Raw genomic sequence first — 20,180 nt, 5'->3', positions numbered from 1 at the left:
CGCACAGATACCTTAAGGTAGGAATTCTGATAGCACTTCATTGGGAGCAGCAACGTTTTGTTTATCTTAAGTGTGCGCAGTAAATTTGTTTGAGGTATGTCAGCAAGAGGACGAGACAGGGAACTAGACTGGAAACTAGACTTGCAGGAGATGGCCGGTGGATGCGCTAATGAGTAGCTCACTTATATTGAGAAATGTGAATGCGTTTGACGTGCATTCGCATAGTTGTTACTGAATGGGAGACAGGCACAAAAAGCTGGAGTAAGTCAGCGTGTTAGACAACATCTCTGGAGTAGATGATATTTCGGATCAAGACCCTTCTTCAGACTGAGAGTCAGGGGTAAAGAGAATGGGATGATAAGAATAAGGGATAGGCCATTTAGGACTGAGATGAGGAAAAACTTTTTCACCAAGAGAGTAGTGAATCTGTGGAATGCTCTGCCACAGTGGAGGCCAATTCACTGGATGTTTTCAAGAGAGAGAGTTAGATTTAGCTCTTTGGGTAACGGAATCAAGTGATATGGAGAGAAAGCAGGAACGGGGTACTGATTTTGGATGATCAGCCATGATCATATTGAATGGCATTGCTGGCTCTAAGTAACAAATAGCCTACTCCTTGCACCTATTTTCTATGCTTCTATGTTTCTATGATGGGAGATTTTCTTTAGTTCAACAGGATCGTCTTTGCTCTGGGGCTCATGTTGTCGACCTCCCCGTGGTGAGCCCTGTCAACTGACCTTAGTCAGGCCAATGACAAAAAACAGAGACAGCAGCAGCACCGCAGCTTGGCGCCAACCCGGAGCATGCGCCCTTTTTAGGGCGGGCACTACGGATGTCGAACAGGATTGCATCACCCTGCTGCAGACTTCTGCTGCCTCAAACGCAAGAAGAAGAAGAAGTCTTTGGTCAGGGATTATGTACTCTTTTTATTACCAATATTCAAACGTATACTTCCTCTTCCATCTCCTCAGTTGTATAAATAGGAAATGGGTTACAGTAATCAGTGAGACATTGATGAGATGCGGTCCAACTCCTCCTGTTCAGATGCTGCAGGGGTATAAAGCTGCGTGATGCCAAATCCCCACTGAAACTGTTCAGCCTCGAGTGCCACAGATTAGTCACTGCACATTTTGTAACATGGAAATATGCTGTTCATCCTCCTCTCCATGGGTACTTGAAGAGTACAAGCATGATGGGCTGGACTGAATTTTGGCTGGGGTGGGTAGGAAACAGGTGTCTGATGGCGTGATTGGGGTGTTTGTTGGAGGTGACAGATGAATAAGGTTGCGGAGGAGAAAAGAGAAGAGCAACGAGTTGGTACTGGCATGTTAGCCAGGTTGGGTTGGATTTGGTTTGCAAGAATCAAACTAAGTGATTCACTTCTCTAGTCTGCACGAGTAAGGCTGTGTTGGCTCTGCTGCGCTAACTGTCAGGTGCACAGGACAACCTTGTTCAAGTTCCCTTGAAATGTTCCAAAAGTGCTTGGGGGATGACATTTTGTGTGTCTCACTTGGAAATCACATCAAGGTTGCAGTTATTAGAGTGACACAAAATTACATGTACACAATTGTTATCATCTTAGAATATTGAACATATATAAGTGTTATGCCGGTTGATTTCAAGGCATCTGTCTTTTTTATAGACTCAAATACTAAACCTTACATAATCTGACTTTACTAAGTTGACCATCACTCAAATGCCTGTTCACTTAAGTACTTATAATTGATATCAGCAACAGACAACATTTTTTGCAATGATGATTTGGCCTTGTGTTTACTAATTAAGAAAGTATTTAATGATTTATGATCATGTGTTAAACAACGTGACAAATATTGAGTAGCACATTTGTAAAGCTAACAGTCTTGTTCAACATGCTGATGTTGATTAAAATGATAAATCTAAATGTAAATGAGGATGCACTTCCTCTACTTTAAAGTGTAAAAGAATATTAGCTGCTTGTGTTAGACAGTCATGAATTTTGGACACCTGTGAATGAACAGTTCCTGTGCCTTTCATGACAGTGGAATTTCAACATTTTGAAGCTTGAGGTTGGTAAAACAGATAATTTAAAATAAACTTGCATTTATATAGCACCTTCTATGTCAATTTCAGGATATTTGAAAGCTAATGACGTACTTTTGAACTGTAGTTAAGGTGGGAACAAGTCTCCCAATTTGCTCAAAACAATGCCCAGATAATCTGATTTAATGCTATTGATTGGATTATTTCCCAATAATTATCCTTCAGAGAGAATTAAATGGTTGTGCAAATATTTATTTGATCCAATTGAACTGTCAGGCAGGGCCTCAATTTATTACCACAGTTTAAAGTGACAGAGCCACGCTCAAAGAAAGAATCACAAATGATGCTTGAAGTTGTGAATGAAAGCTGAATCCACCCACCTCTGCTCAAATGTGAGAGTGTGGGAAGCAGGTTGGTTGATAGAAAAACATACTTTAATATCTAATAACTGGGCCTCCAGTCAGTGTACATATGAAGTACAGATAAAACCAACTCTTGTAAATTGCAATGGGTTTGTTAAATATAGTAATTAACAGCAAGTATTTTGGCAACAATGGGATAATCAAAACCTCTGGGCCATGGAAAACAGATCCAGCTTGCAATTTCTTTTGACTAATGCAGCTAGCAGCGTCAAAGAAATGTAAGAATGCCCTGTGGCACAGACAATGTAGCATCACTTACAGAACACATACCATGCATTAAGTACAACTTACTGAGTTACTTTGTTGTAACTCAGTTGGTGAGCAGTGAAGGATTTTTTCCTGCCTCTTTTGGTTTTTATGCACTCGTCCTTGCCCAGTGCCGTTAATTCTCAGACGATGAGCCAGTGGCGCAGCTGTTGATAAGAAAAAAAACACTAGTTATATTGATGGTGAGTGGGGTGGTGAGGGCTAGAGTAGGGCACTGAGGAGTTGGGGCAGAGGGAGAGAGGGATACTGAGGGGGAGAGAGATTGGGGAGCTGAGGGAGGAGGGCAGCGGAGGAGAGGGATGAGGATGGGAATGCAAGGGGTGGGGGAGGAAGGGGGAGTGGAAGGAGGGATAATTAGGAGTGACGTTGGCAGGGCTGGTGGTGGGGAAGGAGGGTTGAGGGCAGAAAGGGAGATCTCTTTGTCACAGGTCAGTACTCACCGTAAACTGACGGGCCTCTCCATCTTCCAGCAGGTGATAGTCCTTCTCGGATGTGATTGCAAAAGCTAACTTCTGGAAATATTTCAAAGGTTTCTTGGCTTATTATTTACACTTGGTAGTGATTATCATAATTAAGATTGAATAATATTCTACATCTATTTTGATTACAATGCTTAGTCTCTTTATTACAGAACCCAATCCATTCTTTCCTAATTAAATTCTTATCTCAGCCAGCTATTTCTTGCTCTGCATTTGGCAGTAATCCTTGATTACATTAATTATATTGACTGACTTCTTTACCATCTTCTAACTCATTTGACCATATCATTTATTTTGATCTCCCTCACAATGGTGGCCTCTGCATCTTATAATCAAAGCTGGATGCAAATGTCAAGTCTCTCTAACTGAAGCCTTTTCAATCATGTGTAGGAAGTCAAAATGCAGATGTTGGTTAACACAAAATGCTGGAGTAACTCAGCGGGTCAGGTACCATCTCTGAAGGACAGGAATAGGTGGCGTTTTGGGTTGAGACCCTTCGTCAGACTAAGAGTCAAGGGAGAGAGAAAAATAAACCTTTTCCCTTTCCCCCCCCAACTCTCAGTCTGAAGAAGGGTCTTGGCCTGAAACATCACCTATTCCTTTTCTCCAGCGATGCTACCTGACCCGCTGAGTTACTCCAGCATTTTGAGTCTAACTGCCTTTTCAATCATCTTCTCATCCATAAAGTTTGTATTACTTGACCTATTAAGTCGATGGCAGCTCAATCCTATTCCCCAGCCAATTTTCTCCGCAATATTCCTGACATTTTTTATAATCTGCCACTGACAAGTTACCCACTCAAACACTCGGAAGAAACCCGAGTCAGATAATATGAAATTTAACCTACGTTAACTTTTTATAAATTTGATGAACAATTATTGCTGACTGACCCACTGCATTTTATATTTCGTACCAAATAGAATAGAAGAACATAGAAGAGTGCAGCACAGGAACAGGCTCTTTGGTCCACAATGAACATGCCAAACAGGATGTAAAAAAAACCTAATCTCCTCTGCCTGCACGTGTCCCATATCCCCCCATCCCCTGCATATCCATATGCTTATCTCACTTTAATGTTACTATTGTATCTGCCTCCACTGCCATCCCAGGCAGTGTGGTGCAGGCACCCACCACTTTCTGCCTTTTAAATTTCCTACGCACACTAGTCAATGTTATTTCTACCTTGGGGAGAAAGGTTCTAACTGCCTACTTTATGTTTGCCTCTTATAATCTTATATACTTCCATCATGTCTCCCCTCAACTTCTGATATGCCAGAGAAAACAATCCAAGACTGTTCAACCACCACTCATAATAATGGCCTCTAATCCAGACAGCAAGCTGGTAAACATCTTCTGCACCCTTTCCAAAGTCTCCACATTCTTCCTGTAATGGTGTGGCCAGAACTGCACACAATACTCCAAATGTAGCCTTGCCAAAGTGCAACATGACTTCCTGATTCTTGTACTCAAAGCCCCATACCATCTGCCTTCTTTACTACTCTATCTACTTGTGTTACTGTATTCTGGGAGCTTTGGATTTGGGCCGCAAGATCTATCAGTGCAGTTAAGATTCCTACCATTAACTGCCCTATCTTATTAGTATACTATACTATTAGTATGATTAAAGATGGTGCCTACCTGTGGCGACATTTTGCCAGCAGCCCAACCCAAGAGGATAATTTACAGCTACAATCAACGTACCTGGATCAGAGAAATGGCAGAAATCGGCACCGTAACGGACAAGCTGCCAGTGTACTTGAAGGCACCAGCGATTTCGCGATCTCCCGCAGCTGCGGGAACCTCCCACTGCAAGCGTTCCCTGGATCGCTGGAGAGAACCCGACCCGACTGGGAATCACAGGTACTGTACTTGGAAACACCGGGAAGATCTCCGGAGCCGATGAGCAGGACCTCCCTCGAGCAACGGAGCTGGAGCTGGCGTCTGCGTGAGAACCCCCATTTGTAACGGAGCTGGAGCTGCCGACTGCAACGGAATCCCCGTTCCAGCGCAGGTTCGCAGAAACAGCAGGTACAGTAAGTACAGTACCTGGAAACTACAGGGAGGTCCATTGTGGACCTCCATTGTGTCCAGAAACGTGGCCGACAGGCCGGACTTCAGGTCAGACTGAAGCGCAGGGGACCAACCCTCTCTCCCTACCATCCTACTGGCCAATGTACAGTCCCTTGAAAACAAAGTGGAGGACTTAAGGCAAGGCTGCTTTATCAAAGGGAGCTGAGGGAATGCTCTACGTTCTGTTTCACAGAGACATCACCCCCAGCTCCCCAGACGCAGCGGTCCAGCCTGAAGGTTTCTCCATCCACCGTATGGACCGTACACTGGCATCTGGGAAAGGGAGAGGAGGGGGCGTCTGCCTCATGGTCAACTCTGCGTGGTGCTCAGATGTTACAATCCTGTCCAACTCCTGCTTTCCACACCTGGTTGTGAAGTGCCGTCCCTTCTACCTTCCGAGGGAATTCACCTCCATCATCCTGACCACTGTCTACATCCCACCCCAGGCAGACGTCCGTCTGGCACTGGAGGAGCTGCACGCCGTGGTCAACAAGCATCAGACGGCTTAACCTGAGGCATTTACCACCATAGCCGGGGATATTAACAAAGCAAACCTTACGAAATCGCTCCCTAACTTCCACCAATATGTCTCCTGCAGCACCAGAGGACCAAACACCCTCGACCACTGCTACACCACCATTAAGGATGCCTATAGTTCTATCACTTTGGTAAATCCGACCATTCTGCGGTGCTGCTTCTTCCTGCTTACAAGCAGCAATTGAAGAGCGCACTCCTAGAGGTGAGGGGGGGGGGGGGCTGAGGAACAACTCCAGGACTGTTTGGAGTCTAGACTGGGCAATGTTCAAGGACTCGGCAACGGAATTGAATGTATACGCCACAGTTGTTACAGCCTTCATAAAGAAATGTGTGGATGACTGCATTCCAACATAAACCTTCCGTGTGTTTCCCAATCAGAAGCCTTGGATGAACTATGAGATCCGCACTCTTCTGAAGACCAGACATCGGGTCATTCATGTCTGAAGATACAGAGGTCTACAAGAAGTCCAGATACGACCTTGGTAAGGCCATCAAAAAAGGACAAAAGGGACTTCTGCTCCAAGCTGGAGGATGAGACGGATGTTCGGCAGCTGTGGCAGGGCATGAATGCAATCACCTCCTACAAGGCGAAATCAGGAGGCAGCTCAAATGTCAACGAAGCATCACTCCCTGACCAGCTCAATGTGTTCTACGCAAGCTTTGATAGGAAGAATACTGATGTGCCTTCTCGAGCCCCCATTCACCGTGATGGTATTTCGGTCACAGTCACAGAGGCCAACGTCAGAACCCTCGAAAAGCGCCTGGACCTGATGGTATACGCGGTCGTGTTCTGAAAACCTGTGCATACCAACTGGCTGGAGTTTTTACGGACATTTTCAACCTCTCACTTCTGAGGTCTGAGGTTCCCACCTGCCTTGAAATGGCATCAATAATACCGGTGCCCAAGAAGAGCAAGGTGACGTGCCTCAACGACTATCGACCAGTGGCACTAACGTCTGTGGTGATGAAGTGCTTTGAGAGGCTGATCATGGCGCAAATCAACTCATACCTTGACAAGAACCTGGACCCACTGCAGTTCGCTTACCGCCACAACAGATCAACGGTGGATGCGATCTCGCTGGCTCTCCACTCCGCTCTGGATCACTTGGACAACAAAAACTCATATGTCAGGCTGTTATTCATTGACTACAGCTCGGCATTTAATACAATCATCCCCTCCAAGCTGGTTACCAAACTCTCAGAACTGGGTCTCTGCGCATCCCTCTGCAACTGGATCCTCGACTTCCTCATTCACAGACCACAGTCTGTTCGTATTGGTGGAAATGTGTCAGCCTCAATAACAATCAACACGGGAGCACCTCAATGCTGCGTGCTCAGCCCCCTGCTGTACTTACTCTATACTCATGACTGCGTAGCCGGTCATAGTGCGAAATCCATCATCAAGTTCGCCGACGACACCACTGTTGTGGGACGTATCACTGATGGAGACGAGTCAGAGTATAGAAGTGAGATCGACTGACTGACCAAATGGTGCCAGCACAATAATCTGGCTCTCAACACCAGCAAAACCAAGGACTGATTGTGGACTTTGGAAGGGCTAGGATGGGGACCCACAGTCCCGTTTATATCAACGGGTCGATGGTGGAAAGGGTCAAGAGCTTCAAATTTCTGGGCGTGTATATTTCCGAAGATCTCTCCTGGTCCCAAAACACAGATGCAATTATAAAGCACATCAGCGCCTCTACTTCCTGAGAAGATTACGGAGAGTCGGTATGTCGAGGGAGGACTCTCTCGAACTTCTACAGGTGCACAGTAGAGAGCATGCTGACCAGTTGCATTATGGCTTGGTTCGGCAACATGTGCGCCCAGGAGCAGAAAAGACTGCAAAAAGTTGTAAACACTGCCCAGTCCATCATCGGCTCTGACCTCCCTACCATCGAGGGCATCTACCACAGTCCCTGCCTCAAAAAGGCTGGCAGCATCATCAAGGACCCACACCATCCTGGCCACACACTCATCTCTCCGCTGCCTTCAGGTAGAAGGTACAGGAGCCTGAAATCTGCAACATCCAGGTTCAGGAACAGCTACTTCCCCACAGCCATCAGACTACTAAACTCAACACAAACACAAATCTGAACTTTAATATCCTATTGCACTTTATATGCTTATTTATGTGTATATATATATATTCAATGCTATATGGACACACTGATCTGTTCTGTATTTATTTATGCCTACAATATTCTGTTGTGCTGAAGCAAAGCAATGACAATAAACTCTCTTGAACTCTAACTTACTGATCTCACTATCCTTCATGTCCTCTTTGGTGAATGCAGATGCAAGGTTATCATTTAGTTCCTCACCTTCCCCCTGACTCTAAGCATAAATTCCCTCCTTTATCTATTGTTGTTAATGTACATCTATATAATGTAAATGGATGTGATCCAAACACTTACATGCTCAAGGGTAAGAGAGTTTAAGTGTGTTAGGTTCAGCATAGATGGGTCCTATTACCGTGTAATAGTTAGCAGCATTTTATATAATTGCTTTGGTAATTTCATGACATCATATGTATTATCAATTGTAGTGCTTGTATTAACATTATTAACATGTCCAAACACTAGAAATAAAATAATGTATTAAAGGATTTCGAGCTTGTGGCTCTGTGAGCCTTATCTAATTTTCCCAACCTGGACGATTTGGACCAGACTCAGAACAAAATAGCTGTCGGAGAAACTACATACAGATGACATCTCAAAGAACAATATAAAGGGGTAGATTGGACCGGCGCGGAGGCCGGACTGAAGCCTGAACCCAGGACTAGATGAATAATTATGTTCTCTGACCTACGGACCGGTCTCCCAAGTTGTATTATTGATAGTTTATCCTATTTTTCTAATTTCTCTCTTTCTTTCGTTATTTTTCCTATCGATAAATAAATAATTAGAGGCAATGTTAATATGTAACCGATAAAGGAGGGTCCCAGCTACTTTGGTAACTGGGTCCCTGGAAACCTGGATATTTAATATGTAACCGTTAAACAAAGTCTGTATTGGTTTGGACTATGATATGCAGATGCCTCTAATAAAAATTTATTAAAAAAAAAAAAAAGAACAATATCAATGAAAAATCTACTGCAAGAACACAAAGGTATCTGCAAACAGATCAATGATGCCTCACAGTGTGCTCACCTTACGCAGAGACCCAGGCAGACTGGCGTACTTGTACACGGCATAGATGGGCACGAGTGCCATGGAAGATGTAGCAATACACCATCCAATTACATTGGCCCAGTCTGGGAAGATGTAATTGTCATATTCTGGTGGATTAAATGTTGAAATACTGATGACCACAACGGTCTTCATGGAATAAGCAGCCAGAATAGAGAGAAAAAGAAAGCAGATGTCAAACAATGTCTGAAACAGTATTGATACTTTCAGTTGTTAATCAAAACATTCTCTTACAAACAGTATTCATGTTAGATCACTGACTATGGAAGATTTTCTCTTAATGTTTGGAGTGTGGAGAGTAGAGCAACTATTGCCCACCCTAAGCACCCGTGAGAAAGTGATAGTGAAAATACTTCAGTATTGCCATCAGCCATAGTCTTTTTGAATGACAGAGTAGTGCGAGAAACTGAATGGCCTATTCTTCTTATCTCTTACCTTTTTGAGACACTTGAACAGTGGGCAATACATACATTCGTTCCCCAATACATCCGTTCCAGGATTTGGGGAGTTTCTGAAGGGCACAAAGGTCCTGTCAATGAGTTGCTGCACCTACCAAGGTGCTCGTTAGTTCTGCAAGTGGCAGTGCATGGGAGAACAGCAGGACAAGGGGCAATTATTTAGTTCTAATGCCAGTGAGCTACCCTAGTCTCTCTCTACTGGAAACATCCGCCTGCACTATCAGCACACGCAGACATGCCCTCATTCAAAGGATGATGCACTTAAGACAACATCAGCTTTTTAAAGAACTGCTGCTGCAGAGATTTATAATATCCCTGTGCAGGATTAACAGCATTCTGGGAGCAGCATTGAAACATTTCACAAAAGCACAAGCAGAGTTTAGCAGCCCTTGTTTTGCGATGCAAGTGGAGTTACAACAACAGTAACAGTGGGGCTGTGTTTTAAATTAGAATTTGCTGTAGACAGAGTTTGGTGCACTGTGTCTTCAAAAATATAATTCATTATAAGCTGGGTATTGAATAACAAAACCTTCATAACTATTTCACCGATCGGAACAAAACTTATTTGACTTGCAGCAGAGGAGAATGGTGCGTAAGGTGGCGAAAAATCGTAGCGCTATGGGGGATCGTTTTTGCGCAAATTTAATTACAACGCAGACAGGAAGTGGTCAAGATGAGAGTTTTAGTAATATATAGATATGTATTGGAACTAAAATTAATTTAATCATTTTAGAGATTAACATAAGAGTTTTGGAATATGTCTGTCAATGGCAATTTACAATTGGTGATCGTCTGACAACAGACATTTATATGGGACAGCACTTGGACCTTGTACGGGTCAAAAGAATATTTAAGTATTAACAGGTATTTGCTGCCATGTGATGACTATACGCTGGATGCACTGTAAAATGTACCGAGATTGAATTTGCTGCGGGGATGGGTAACTAAGTGCACAGGAAGGAGAGCTTATAATTTGTGTGGCCAACACCTGCAATTGTTCACATTAGTTTGAAGCAGTGATTACTGTACTTTACATTTTGTTCAACAATGCAACTTTGTGTGGTAGAGAAACATTTACCAGATGATATCTAGAAGCACTACTCTCCCATCCCCTAGCCCATATTTCCTTGTCCCCCCTCTTTCTCCTCCCCCATGTCCCCTTGCATCCATATCCCTCCCTCAAGCTCCATATTTCACTCCTCTTCTTCTTTTCTTATCTGGCACCCTTTGTCTCCTTATCACATCCAGCCATTCTCACTATCTCCATCCATCTGCTAATCAACTCCCCCCATCCACCTCACCTTATGCACCGGAGGTACACAAAATTGCTGGAGGAACTCAGCGGGTGCAGCAGCATCTATGGAGCGAAGGAAATAGGCGACGTTTCGGGCCGAAACCCTTCTTCAGACCGAAACGTCGCCTATTTCCTTCGCTCCATAGATGCTGCTGCACCCGCTGAGTTCCTCCAGCAATTTTGTGTACCTTCGATATTCCAGCATCTGCAGTCACCTTATGCACCTATCAGTTACCAGGCTTTGTACCTCCCTCATCTCTCTTTATCAGCTTTCTCCCCTCAATTCCAACATAATGGATGTCATCTGTCCATTCCCTCCACAGATGTTGCTTGATCTGCTGAGTTTCTCCAGCACCAATAATTAATGAAGAAAAAATGTTCTAATAAAGGAATTCTCCAGAGATGTTGCATGACATGCTGAATTACTCCAGCATTTATTTTGTGTCTTTTTTTCCCAAATACTACCATGGTAGTTGAAAGGGAGCATTCTGGAAGTGAATCTGATTTGTCTGATCAGGTTGTTAGACTAATTTGATTTGTTGCAGCTGTTTGAGGAAGGACAAATGCAGCCTTTATCGTTTTTCTGTCGCCCATCCTTTTTATACAGAGATGCTGCCTGAGCTCCTGAGTTACTCCAGCACTTTGTGTCTATCTTCTGCCCTTATCCAATATGGCTGTTACATGGGTCCAGACCTAAGCCATCATGGTTGACTCTTAGCTGCATTATGAACTGACCCGGGAAGTCACTCAGTTGCATCAGATGCTGGAAAAATCGAAGGTAGACAAAAATGCTGGAGAAACTCAGCGGGTGAGGCAGCATCTATGGAGTTTCTGTGTTAAGATGTGGTCGTAGAGTTGAGGGAAAGGGGAATCTTCTGGTAAAGATATGATCGTAGAGTTGGAGGGAAAGGGGAATCTTTTCTGGGTTAAGATGTGGTTGTAATATCTGGGTTAAGATGTGGTTGTAATATCTGGGTTAAGATGCGATCTATAAATCATTTTTTTTCAAATACAATTCATTATGACTCACCAGAAGGAAACAGGGGCTGACAAATTTCCAGCACAGCCTCCAGTATAAGCCAGGTCTTGTACCAATCATCTTTTCAATGTCATTGCTGAAGCGATCAACTCCTGGAAAAAGAAAGTTGGTTTATTTTTCAGGTTTGTCTTATAACGTACACAAAGTCCATTGATCATCAGTCCTTGGGAGAATGGGCATTTCCTATCTCCAGACATCACCAGGTCTCCTATCTCCAGGCACCACCAGGTTCGGGGACAGTTTCTTCCCAGCTGTTATCGGACAACTGAATCATCCTACCACAACCAGTGCTGAACTACTATTTCCCCTTTGATGATCCTCGGACTATCCTTGATCAGACTTTACAGGCTTTACCTTGCACAAAACGCTATTCCCTTACCATGTATCTATACACTGTAAATGGATCGATTGTAATCATGTATTGTCTTTCTGCTGACTGGTTAGCACGCAACAAAAGTTTTTCACTGTACCTCAGTACACACGTGACAATAAGTTAAGCTGAAACTAAACTGAAACTAAGACATCTGCTAACATTACAATGGAAAGTCCAAAGTCTGAAGAAGGGTCCCGATCCAAAAAGTCATCCATCCTTTTTCTCCGGACATGCTTCCTGACTCCCTGAGTTACTCCACCACTTAGTGTTTATCTTTGGCATAAACCAGCATCTGCAGTTATTTGTTTCTATCTCCACGTGACTGTTTCTGCACGGCGGAACTGGCAAGTGATATAACTGTACTATGATAAATCTATGTCCTTTTGTCTGACCCAAGCATTGAAGGAACTCGGGACTAGGTGTAAATGATGAGCTTGCCAGTGGCTGATCTTACTCTGGGATTGGGTTGGTGATAAGGGTAGAGTTGTATTAGTGAGCAAGATTGGGGGCAGGCGGCGTATGGTGGCACTGCCGTTAATGGTGAGGCTTGCGGGTGGGCAGTGAAGATCGGTGTTTCTGGGGGAGAAGACCAGAAGAGTAAAAGGAAAGTACAGGCAACCCCCTGAGTTACAGAAGTTCAAATTGCTCAGGTTTACCCTTGTGAAATTCACGAATCACTCCACAAAATCTGAGATATGGAATAAAAAATTGCTTTGTAAAAATAATTAAAGTTTCCACCCCAGCCCATATCTCTTGATGCACACACAGATGATGTACCTTCATGTTTCAAGGAATAATGCTATGAACAGCCTTCTAGTAATGCGCCCCCACCTCCCACCCTTACCGCAGAGGTCAACTGTATGGGATTTGCCTCAATAGGTTTCCAGTCCTATGCTTTGATGTGAAGGCTGCAGAGAGGGAGAGAGAGGTATTGTTCTAGGTGAGGAAGGGACAACATCAAATGGAGTCTGAAGAAGGGTCCCAACCTGAAACATCACCTATCCATGTTCTCCAGAGATGCTGCCTGATCTGCTCAGTTACTCCAGCACTTTGAGCTAGATAGGGCTCTTAAAGATAGCGGAGTCAGGGGATATGGGGAGAAGGCAGGAACGGGGTACTGATTGGGGATGATCAGCCATGATCACATTGAATGGTGGTGCTGGCTCGAAGGGCCGAATGGTCTACTCCTGCACCTATTGCCTATTGTCTATTGTATATTGTCTTTTTCTGCAAACTGGCAACTGCAGTTCCTTGTATCTACCAAATTTGTAACTGCCTTATCTTCCGTTATGTTGACTATGGTTAAAAGCCTTAATTGGGGAAAAGCCCTTGCTGAACAGAGGCTTTTCCCCCAGAGTAGGGGAACCAAGAACCAAAGAACATAGGTTTAAAGTGAGGGGGGAAAGATTTAATAGGAACCCAAGGGGCAACTTTGTTTACACACGGAGGGTGGTGGTATATGGAAGGAGCTTTCAGAGGAGTTAGTTGAGACAGGTACAATAACAACATTTAAAAGACATTTAAACAGATACATGGATAGGAAAAGTTTTGAGGAATATAGGCCAAACATAGGCAGGTGGAACTACCATACATGGGGCATCTTGGTTGGCATGGGCAAGTCGATCCGAAGGGCCTGTTGCGTGCTATATGACTGTTAACTAACAAAGAACTGTCAATAAACCATGATTGCTCTATGTCGTCATCAGCAAAAACAAAATTAGGCAGATGGATTAGTATTTCGGATGTATAGGTTAAAGGAAATAATTAAAGAAAGTCAAAATAAACTTACCATAAAACCAGGAGACTCCGATGGTTTCTATTAGCACTCCAAATAAAATGGACGTCTCTGCTGCAAACTTGTCAAGCAAGGTGAACACGTAGATACCACCCTAGAAACAAATGATATTCCAGGAGAGGTCACAGCAGATTACATATTCAATAGATAAACAACACTTGGGAAGCAATATCCAATCTGCAATGAATGATGACTATCAAATGTGGTAAAGTTTAGTACCACAGTGAAATGATTCATGTCAGCTCTTCCTTTCTTGTTGTACCGAGTAATCCTAAATAATCCTAAATAATAATTTCCTAAATAATCATGAGAATGTATAAGCAGAGAAGCACTGTTAAACTGTCATTTAAAAAATGACTCTTTCTGAGAGCTACTTACATTAGTAACGCAGAAGAGAGACACCAGAAAAGTAATTGTAATGATGAAAAGTGTGAAGATCTCTCTGTGGTTACGCAGGAACTTGAATTCATCAATCACTCCTGTGATGACCGATTCCATGCCGCCCATCTGCAGGACCAGGAATAAACATTGTTAGAGAAGCAGAAGATTCTGAAATGCCTGGAATGCACCTTTATTCCGATTAATGAATAGATGAGGTGGCACAGTGGCACAACGGTAGAGTTGCTGCCTTACAGCGCAGGAGACCCAGGTTCAATCCTGACTAGGGGTGCTGTCTGTAGAGTTTGTACATTCTCCCTGTGACTGCGTGTTTTTTTTCCAAGTGCTCCGGTTTCCTCCCACTCCAAAGACATGCAGGTTTGTACGTTAATTGGCATGGTTTAGTTTAGAGATACAGTGCGGAAACAGGCCCTTCAGCCCACCACGTCCGCACCGACCAGCGATCCCCGCACACTACACTATAATACGCACGCACTAGGAACAATTTACACATACACCAAGCCAATTAACCTACAAACCTGTACGCCTTTGGTGTGTGGGAGGAAACCGCAGATCTCGGAGAAAATCCACGCAGGTCACGGTGAGAAAGTACAAACTCCGTACAGACAGCACCCGTAGTCGGGATCGAACCTGGGTCTCAGGCGCTGTAAGGCAGCAACTCTACCGCTACGCCACCGTGGCCGGTATTATTGAAATTTGTCCCGAGTTTGTGCTGGATAGTGTAAGCATCCTGGGGTCGCTGGTCAGCATGGACTTGGTGGGCCGAAGGGCCTGTTTCTGCACTGTATCTCTAACTGAAAAACTAAATGTACTGTCAATGAAGAAAGAGAGTTTGTTAGAAGCCGATCATATTTCAGACCTCACTGCTGAAGTTCCTTGGGGAAATAATCCAAGAATGACCAACTGCAGCTGCTTCAGAGACCTTACTTCCATCATGAAGTCAATGGTGGGGATGTTCACTCATAACTGCTTGGTCCCCAATGCCATTTGCGTCTTGGCAGAAAACGAGGCAACCCATACTGCATGCAGCAACATCATGACAATGTGGCATGGACCGTGGTGTGTAATATTGATCCAGTTTATTATTTTGCGGCCAGAGTCTCTTTCAAATGCTGAAATTTGGCTTTGTCAAGTCAAGTCAAGTTTATTCGTCACATACACATACGAGATGTGCAGTGAAATGAAAAGTGGCAATGCTCGCGGACTTTGTGCAAAAAGACAAACAAACAAACAACCAAACAAACTATAAACACAATCATAAACACACACATATTCTTTTACATATTAAATATTGGAAGGAAAAACATTCAGTAAAGTTAGTCCCTGGTGAGATAGGAGTTTACAGTCCGAATGGCCTCTGGGAAGAAACTCCTTCTCAACCTCTCCGTTCTCACAGCATGGCAACGGAGGCGTTTGCCTGACCGTAGCAGCTGGAACAGTCCGTTGCATGGGTGGAAGGGGTCTCTCATGATTTTATTGTGGGATTGAGGGTGTGACAGTGTTGATACAGCACACTTCCTCCTGTCCATTATCCACAACAAGACAATGCAAGAGGCTCTTACGCTCTTCGGAGTTCTGGCTGCAAAAAGTGGGAAAGGATGAGAGGATAAACATCTAAAGCTAACAGATCAAAATACTGTGTAGAATGTGCCATTTAGAGAGGAAAATTCTGCAGCAAAGGAAAATAAAAAGATGGAAATATGCAGAGAAAATAGTAAACGGGTGGCTGGAAAGCAAGATGGGCAAAAAGTTGCACACGAGAATGGAAAAGTCGAGGAGAGAACATTGTTAAAAAGATAGCTGTGAAATAGAAAGCTGATGTAAGGTAGAAAAAGGACAAGCAGAAAACCAAACGTTAATAAAAGAAAAATAAAGTAGAGAAGAAAAACAATTGTTAGTTCTGGCACAGATTATTGATAGTAAGGGATTCAACCACAGTAATGCACTGAATATCACAACGGAAGCCTGGATCGCCTCAGCGCAGAGGGAGAACAAGGAGGGAAGAGACAGAGACTTTAAGACTTTTGCCTCCATCACAGTGAGGAGGTGCCTGGTGAACTCACTGTGGTGGATGTTAATTTGTGTTTATTGTGTGTTTTGTTATTTATTATTATTATATGTATGACTGCAGGCACGTAATTTCGTTCAGACCGAAAGGTCTGAATGACAATAAAGGAATCTAATCTAATCTAATCTAATCTAATCTAAAGGTAGGTGGTTGGACTATTGAGCCATTGTGTTGCATTTTGGTGGCATCAATACTACTTGCTTCTGAACACCTGAGGTGCTGCATGCAGGAATAGATTACCTAATTTATTGAGAAGATCCAAATGGATTTGACGTCTGCACAATCATCAGTGAACATCCCCACCACTGACTTCAAAGTGGAAGTTAGGTCTCTGATGAAGCAGCTACAGTGTGGTCCTAAAGGTAATAGACCGCTAACAATCACATCCATTTTCCTTCATCAGGGACTAGAATGCTTTCCTCTTGAGCCCTAGCAACTGCACCGTAGATTTGTCCACTTGTCAATTAATTACATTCATGCAACTCTGCTCACACACCCTGGCTTCTACTCAGCAGAGGCAGCCACGTAAAACTACCACTGACATATTTTACTCTTTCTTGCAGGAGAAAGTGACACATAACACCAGTAGCAGCCAAGTGTTGGAGAAGGATGTGATTGCACTTTATAATTTCCATGGAAGGCAGTGAGGCAGCGCTGAAAGGATAGTCGATGAAAGCACCCTCCCAAAATCCCACACCCTTCGCACATCCCATCCTTTCCCGCACAGACAGCTGATGAACAGGATGGGAGTAACTTTGAGGAAATTTGGGCTATCTTTTTTCCACAGAAGAGGGCATGAATGTTCATTTCACAATTGGGGCATTAGAATTTGAATATGAACATTGCATTTTTTTGATATTGAATTTTTGTTTACTGTATATTTTCTGTGAGTATTGCGTTTGCAGGTCTGTATGCTGCTGTAAATAAGAATATCATTGTTCCATTGTGGTTCTATATGACAATTAAAACCAAGACAATTAAAAGTCTAGACTTGAAATTTATTCCTGTTCCTATGCCTTTTGCAAATTGATGTTCTGCAGCTTGCAAAGTACTGAAAGCTTTGAGAATTCTTTCACCAAATCGTAAAGTAAGTGTCCCATTTGTTTCATCGACCTTTAAATAATAAAAACTGTGCACTTACTGCACTGTCCAGTCCGAGTGTCAGAAGCATGATGAAGAAGATGACTGACCATACTGATGAACCAGGAAGAGTGGCAATTGCTTCTGGGTAAATGATGAAGACCAAACCAGCCTCTGGAAAACATAAATCGGGTTTTCAATTTCAAGAAAATGCCAAGTCAGTTTGATGATGCTGTTAAAGACCAGGTAGACACAAATGCTGGAGAAACTCAGCGGGTGAGGCAGCATCTGAAGAAGGGTCTGAAGAAAGGCCTCGAAGAAACGTAACCTATTCCTTCACTCTAGATGCTGCCTCACCCGCTGAGTTTCTCCAGCATTTTTGTCTACCTTCGATTTTTCCAGCATCTGCAGTTCTTTCTTAAACTGTTAAAGCCCATGATTGCTTTCCCCATCATAGAGATTAAATTGTTCAAAAATAATTATCCAATACTACAAGAAAGCCAAGTATAATCTATGCAAGGCCATCATCAGAGATGCCGGGAGTCTACCTAAACAAGCTCATTTTAGTCAAACTGATGCCAGGTGACTGCGGCAGGACCTGCATATCATTGCATGGTACGTTCAAGTCAAGGACGATCTCTGGCAATGACTGGATAAGCTTATTGCTTATTACGCCCTTTTTGAACAGGCAAACAAAGCTCCACTGTGACATGTCCCCACATATCCCACTTGGGGATATTGTGCATCTTCTCTCTGTAAACATTCTCTTGAACTTCAACAAATACGTGATATTCTGATGGAATACTTCTGAGAAATCAGGTACAAGTCCTCACCTCCGGTGGCCACATCCTCCAGAGGCACTCCGCGTTGTTTTGATATGTAGCCCAGGAAAGAGAAGACAACAAAGCCCGAGAAGAAGCTCGTCACAGAATTGACAGAACTGGTAATGATGGCATCCCTGCAATCAGAATTGAGAGTTACCAGCTGTAGGCATTGAAGGGCCATGTATGATGGATTCAGATGTTGCTTTTCATGGAAGGAAAACACATCCTGGATGTGTTTAGAAATGCTCAAACATATGAAACTTCTGTGTTGATGATAGCGGTTAAAGGAAGGGTAGAAAAGTAACAATTTTGTGAGCCGCAGCAAGCCTACTTCTACAGGCAACAAACACAAGAAAAATGAGAGTAAATCAAATCCACTCCAGATGTGCTAAATATAGTGACTCAAACAGCAGTATCTACAACAAAGTGGGGCTCTTGTTCCTCTTCCCCTTCCTTCCAAGCAACTACCAATGAAAATTTGTGTCAGATAACATTACTAGATATGTTTAAACAATGTCGTTGCTCAGACAAGCAGCAAGTAATCTCTAATCATAATTACGGTTATGATTCTATTGGTGCCATATCCAGATGTCTTGACTATACCTGCAGCTAATATTAACCACTGGAACTTTAAATGTTTAAGTGACTGACATATTCAAACACTGTAGGAACCCATTAAGCAGCTTGGTGTGCGGGAGTAACAATAATGGCAACACTACACAGGAGCTGGGACCATTCAGAAGACCTGCAGGAAATAGTGGACATCAGCACCACCATTGGCAATTCCGTAGATCTGCCCAGTGCATGAAAATCGATGTGCCCCATTGTCTTTGTGACTAGTTGGGTCTGATAGACACCTCTCACAAGTCTCAGACAATGAATGATCATCTCCGACAAGTGAGAGACTCTAGGCACCTTCCCAACATTCAATAGAATTACCTTTTCCAAACTTCCAATATTTAGAGAGTCATCCTGAAACTTGGTGCCCGAGTCATCAAGATTTTGTGGTACAAGAGGTGGAGAGATGTCGGGTGTCCCGTGAAGATTTACTCCCTCACCCCCAAACTCCCTGAGATGCTCTACCATCTACAATTCACAATTTCACAATGTGTTGAAAAACTTTTCACATGTCTGAATAAATGCAGCTGTAATTCTCAAGAGCCTCAGTTCTGTCTGTGTCCTAAATATTCACTTCATTCACCCCATTCCACCGAAAGCTGCAACAAAAACCACTGCACCAATTTGCTAAGAATTATTTGAGAGCCTCCACCCTGCTCCTCACCAAAGACACACGCTTGTAAAAATAGAAGGTTAAAATTAACAGGTACATGGAGATTCCATCAGATTTTGATATATATTGTGCATTCACTGTTCTTGGCTCGAACTTCTGAGAGCTCGCTACCCTCAGTTCGCAGATTGCATTGGTCCAAGGAGGTGGATAAGAACTGTATTAGGAACCGGTATTGAATGTTAATCTTGCCAGCTGTCCCTGCATCCCATTATGTTACAGACAATTAGTGCTGAGGAATCGCCAGCCACTTCCAAATCCACGAAAGAATATTAAAAAAGTGGGTCATATGGTACTTGTTTCTTTAAAGTGTCCAATATCCCAGAGAATAAATAATTTAGGGTCTTAATAAGATAACTGGAAAAGAATGGCCCAGATGGTGCCAATCTAGAGCCAAGGTTTTGAATACTCAAAAAAACATTAGAGGCATTACATAAAAACAGAACTAGAGCAAAGGGGCTTTACCTGTAGCAATTGTTATTAAATTTGTTATAGCTGGCAAATGCTATTAGTACACCAAAACCCACTCCAAGAGAGAAACATATCTGTGTGGCTGCATCTATCCAAACCTACA

General features: G+C 43.2%; 1 protein-coding gene across 1 annotated transcript in view; it reads right to left on the bottom strand.

The window, feature by feature from the left end:
- Nucleotides 1-883: 883 nt before the first annotated feature.
- The window catches only part of slc6a3 (solute carrier family 6 member 3), a 42,101-nt gene continuing 22,804 nt past the window's right edge, over nt 884-20,180 (bottom strand). Inside the window, exons 6-14 of the mRNA XM_033048323.1 lie at nt 20,072-20,175; nt 18,328-18,452; nt 17,556-17,668; nt 14,326-14,454; nt 13,942-14,041; nt 11,771-11,871; nt 8,950-9,117; nt 3,152-3,223; nt 884-2,857 (exon numbers count right to left, since the gene is read on the bottom strand). Of these exons, the coding sequence (XP_032904214.1) occupies nt 2,834-2,857; nt 3,152-3,223; nt 8,950-9,117; nt 11,771-11,871; nt 13,942-14,041; nt 14,326-14,454; nt 17,556-17,668; nt 18,328-18,452; nt 20,072-20,175 (936 nt within the window). The 3' untranslated portion in view covers nt 884-2,833. The remainder of the gene's footprint in view (nt 2,858-3,151; nt 3,224-8,949; nt 9,118-11,770; nt 11,872-13,941; nt 14,042-14,325; nt 14,455-17,555; nt 17,669-18,327; nt 18,453-20,071; nt 20,176-20,180) is intronic.

This window comes from Amblyraja radiata, chromosome 2 (genome assembly GCF_010909765.2).
Source record: "Amblyraja radiata isolate CabotCenter1 chromosome 2, sAmbRad1.1.pri, whole genome shotgun sequence".
Taxonomy (NCBI): domain Eukaryota; kingdom Metazoa; phylum Chordata; class Chondrichthyes; order Rajiformes; family Rajidae; genus Amblyraja; species Amblyraja radiata.
The sequence above is the reverse complement of the archived record's forward strand: the minus strand, read 5'-3'. Positions and strand labels throughout refer to the sequence as shown.